Here is a 5,186-nt window from a genome sequence, read left to right on the forward strand (position 1 = left end):
ATTGAAAAACATCTAACCATTGTTTTTTTTTAATGAGTTCAAGGCGTTTTCAAAAGTTATCTAAAATTTAATAGTTTTAGGTGAAAAAAATGAAGATTTCATAATTTCCGCAAATTCACCCAAAATTATCGAAAGGGCTTATTAACAGTTACTCCAAATGTTTAGTTGAATGTTAAAAATGCATTTTTATTGATTACTGATGATAAGTTGTTAATTGTTTTTGCATATAAAAAAGTTGTTAATTTCAATAAATATAATTGAGTTTGTTGAATTACTACTGGTTTGAATTAAAAAAAATTTGTTTGATTATAAAAATGATGCATTTTCCAGTCATATACATATATTTATTATTACGTTTGAAAACTTAAAAAAATGTAACAATTTAAACCGAGAAAACACCAATTTATTTTTCATAAATAAGGAGATAGAGGATAGTTATCAAAAGTACTGGGAACATTGATAAGACTTTAAAAGCCTATAATCGAGTGATTTACACTAAAAAGCATTCTTACAACTTCTTCTTACAAAAAAAGACACTTTCAACTATTAGGGTACTTTTTCTGTACTTTAAACACTGTTTACACCAAAATAATCCGAAATTGCCCATGTATTAACGAGAACAGTAGATGCAACTCGTGGATACCGAATTAAACCCCAAATTTTAAAAACATTAATTATTTTCCCCTTCAGTTTTGTGCTGTATTTTTTTGTAGTGTAAAAGATATAAAACAATTTTTTTTGTTAGATTGAATTCTAATTTTATTTTTTCATTGTTTTAAGACCCATTATGTTATACTTTCTTTATCAAACAAGAAAATTTTCAAATAACCTTTATAAAAAAAATTAAAACAACAGAAATCTACTTAGATATCCATTCACAAAATACAATGTGGATGATGCATGATGGACATATAACATGGATACGATTGCGTGGATATATTTTCAATCATATATTTGACGTGTATATACATTTTATATTGTCCACATTATGAACATGATTGTGTGGATATGTTTTTTATTGATAGATTCGATATGGATATACATATTATATTATCAATAACTTATCCACATGATCATGTTCAAATTATAGACAATATAAAATGTATATCCACGTCGAATAAATGAATGAAAACCTATCCACATAATTGTGTCCAAGTTATATGTCCATCACGCATCATCCACATCGTATTTTGTGAATGGATATCTAAGTAGATTCTGATTTTTTAAAAAATTTTATAAAGGTTATTTGAAAAGTTTCTTGTTTGATAAATAAAGTATAGCATAATAGATCTTAAAACAATGACAAAATAAAATTAGAATTCATTTTAACAAAAAAAAATTTTTAAATATTTCACAATACAGAAAAATACAAAACAAAACAAAAGGGGAAAAATAATTACTATTTTTAAAATCTGGATTTAATTCGGTATCCACAAGTTCATATCCACCATTATCGTGAACACAAGGACAATTTCGGAATGAAAAATAGAAAAGTCACCTAATAGCTAGAAATGCCTTATAGTATAATATGAGTTTGAAAAGTGCCTTTTACTATAATTATTTCTATTAAACTCTAATAATAATAGGGGGAGATTGTCCAAGTATGATTTAACAAAAGACAGTACACGTGTGATCTGTCCTATTTAGACCAACGAACAAAATCCGAACTAGATTCTCATCAAGACAAACATTTACATCTCATCAAGAGCCAAATGTATAACGTATAAACATTTACATATTTTCTTTCAGAAAACAATATATATATATATATACTTTCAACATGTTTTTTTTTTTTGGACAAAAACAGTACTTACGAAATGTTAGAGAATCATATACCCCATTATGGGTCAGCGTAACGTGTAGCCAGGGTATAACCACTAGAAATTATAATAAATATTTTGATGGAATATTATCATTTATAAGAAGAAAAAAGAATCTGATAATTCAATCTCAGTGATTACAATCTGATTATAAGAGAATTTAAGATTGTAAGATATGGTTTAATTATAAAATCAATAATTATAAAATGATGTATACGATATACGGTATTCAATTATTGGTTGAATTTGTATGGCAAATCCATGGATCAAGTGTTGTTGTTGTTGTAGTAGTAGTACCTGAAGAGCCTTTGATCGGAGCTGAAGAAGAAGAGTCTTGTCCCTTTTCCGTCCGGCGATCAAACTCCGAGAGCTGTCTTATCATCATCAGCTGGTGGTCATCATCAGCCGTTGGAGTGTGATTTTGATTTTGGTGTAATGCTCCGAGGTTCATTGAGTCAAGATCGTGAAGAGAGAAAAGTGTTTGATTATGATGATGATGATGATGTTGATGAGATAAAAGAGACTGAAATGTAGAAACTTGGTCACATTGAGGGAGGGGTAAATCGGTAAGAGATTGAAAGTTTGTTGAAATAGAAGTGTGGTTATTAAATTGGTTAAGCAAAGAAGAAGATGATGAAGGGATCAAAGGTTGTTGATGAGGTTTTTGAGGGATTGGACGAAAAGGGTTGAAAGTAAGAGGATGATCGGAGGACGGAGACCGAAAAATATCGAAGCGGCGAGTAGTGGAGGAGAAAGGGTGAGAGAAAGGAGATGCAGGGACGCCAGTAAATTCTTGAACCATTGCTCTAAAGTTAGAAGTGTCGGTGGTGAGAACAGTGGTTGGTGCTCTTCTTGAAGCTCTTGTTCGTTTTCTAGGGTTTCTGGAGGAGGAAGAAGGAGGCGGAGGAGGAGGCTGTGGTGGTGGTGGTGGTGGTGGATGAGAGAGGAGATGGGTTTGGTTGATAATGTCATCGGAGATGAGATTGTTGATGAAGTTTTGGTAAGTGGTGGTGGAGGAGGAGGAGGAGGAGAGGGTTGCTGGGCCGCTGTAGAAGGCTGAGGATGAGGAGGATGAAGAGGAGAATGGAGGGAGGAAAAAAGTGGAGTGATCAGCTGCAGCTCCTGTTGATGAAGATTCGTGTTCATCGCTTGAAGATTGTAAGCTTTCACTGTTACCTGATTCCATATAAACATGGAAGAAACAAGAACATAAGAGAAGAAGAAGAAGAACTTTTTTGGTAAATCTAGGGTTTTGAGATTTGATGCGTATTGGAGAGAGACAGAGGTAGCAAAGAGGGGTTTTACTTCAAGGGATTGAAGAGAGAGAAAGGAAGAAGAAGGTATGGTGTCGCCATTGATGGAGAGAGAGAGAAAGAGTGCAGGAGGTGGCTGGCAAAGAGTCAAACTCAATCTGAAAGCGGAAAACGAAAGAGGAGAGAGAGAGAGATAGAGATCTCTTTGTTCTCTAGTGGGGATGTGATGAAAGTGTAAAATTGTGAAAGAATAGTTAGTGTTGTTAAAGAAGTGAATTATCCACATTAATATTTTATTGTTTTAGTTTAACTTGTTGTGAAAGTTTCTTTCACCGCCTTAAGTTCACCGACTTAGCCATTTGTATACTTTGATTATAAATAAATATGTTGTCTCACCCTTTGTAATTGTGGTGATAAGAGATGTAGTAATAATAGAAAGAGAAATCACTTCCTCTCATCCCTTTTTCTCTCTCGTCTCTTCTATATTATATACATAATTATATTTCACCTTATATACATATATACAAACACTCACTTATATCATATCATATAATATCTAAAACGTTATCAGCACGAACCGTTCTTATACCGTTCCTATACCGAAAAGGTGAGGTTTAATTTATATTCAATCCAGTTACGTTTATATACTATGGTCGGGATGATAGGCGCTGCCTTCTCCGAACCGATCATTATGGAGGCTACGCCTTTACGATCATGATCATATGGTAGACTATGTCTCCTCAGATCAAATATATGGTTGGTTTATAATCATATGGTAGTTGACTCCTCAGATCATTACCTCCATATAATAAATATCCAGAAGATATTTAAGAAAAGTTTGTGAAGAACTAAGAAAAACATATTATGTCCAGAAGACATACTTAAAAAAAAAAATATGTCCAGAAGACATATGAAAAAGAATAGTTCCAGAAGAACTATATGAATAATATATATCCAAAAGATATATAAAAACGTTCCTGAAGCTGCATAATTAATTTCGTCCAGAAGACGAATATTTATTTTAATTATTGTTCTTTAAATTCTGTTAATACTGTTATTTAATTTCTGTTTATTATTACTTTAAATTCAGTATTTTAAATTCAGTTTTTTTTACGTTTATAAATTCTAAAATTTTATCATGTTTTATTAAAATCAGAATTTTTTAAAACTGGATTATGACCAAATTTATAAATTGTTATATTGATAACAGTTATTATGTCGAATTTGACAAAACTCGAGATTACTGCCCTTGATATTTCTGGAAGAAATTATATGAGATGGGCAGTAGCTGCAAGGATGCATTTAAAAAGAAATCAGCTCCTTGATACCATCGATAAAACGAAAACAACTCCTGAAGAGAAAAAGGCGAAAGCCATGATCTTTTTATTCCACCATATCCATGATGGTTTAAAAGATGAATATATCACGAAATAAGATCCTGCAGATCTTTGGCAATCACTCCAAGATAGGTTTGATCACCAGAAATATGTGATCTTACCAAAGGCTAAACATGGGTGGTTGAACCTCCGGTTCCAGGACTAGAAGAGCGTTAGTGAGTATAACTCCGCTCTATTTGGAATCACTTCGAGGATAATGTTATGTGGTGAACAGATAAGTGATCATGATATGATTGAGAAAACTCTCTCAACATTTCATCCTGGAAACGTAGTCCTGCAGCAACAATACCGGGCAAACGGATACAGGAAGTATTCGGAGTTAATGCAAGTTCTCTTGGTGGCAGAATAAAATAATGAACTCGTGATTTTAAACCATCAAACTCGTCCAACTGGATCAGCTCCATTCCCAGAAGTGAATGTTGCATCATCAAGCCATGAAAATTGGCAAAGTGGACATGGACGCGGTCGCGGAAATGATTGTGGTCGTGGACGAGGTTTTGGACGTGGTCGAGGTCGTGGACGAGAAAGAAGATTCCGTCCTGCTCATTTAAACGATGGAAGAAATAACAAAAAGTTAAAAGGTAATGAAATTGGTCGCAAGCAACATGAGAGTGCTTGCTACAGATGCGGCATGAAAGGACATTGGGTTCGTACCTGTCGTACGCCAAAACATTTAGCCGATTTGTACCGAGAATCGCAAAAGGCGAAAGGGAAAG

The 5,186-nt window shown here is 33.3% G+C and overlaps 1 protein-coding gene across 1 annotated transcript; it reads right to left on the reverse strand.

Annotated features, from left to right (window-relative positions):
* Positions 1–1,955: 1,955 nt before the first annotated feature.
* Positions 1,956–3,257, reverse strand: LOC18015401 (putative protein TPRXL). Its single transcript, XM_006397417.2, has one exon. The coding sequence runs from the start codon at positions 3,004–3,006 to the stop codon at positions 2,050–2,052; it is 957 nt and encodes a 318-aa protein (XP_006397480.1). The 5' UTR covers positions 3,007–3,257; the 3' UTR covers positions 1,956–2,049.
* Between the last annotated feature and the right edge of the window lie 1,929 nt (positions 3,258–5,186).

The sequence above is a fragment of the Eutrema salsugineum genome, unplaced genomic scaffold, assembly GCF_000478725.1.
Source record: "Eutrema salsugineum unplaced genomic scaffold, Eutsalg1_0 scaffold_23, whole genome shotgun sequence".
Taxonomy (NCBI): domain Eukaryota; kingdom Viridiplantae; phylum Streptophyta; class Magnoliopsida; order Brassicales; family Brassicaceae; genus Eutrema; species Eutrema salsugineum.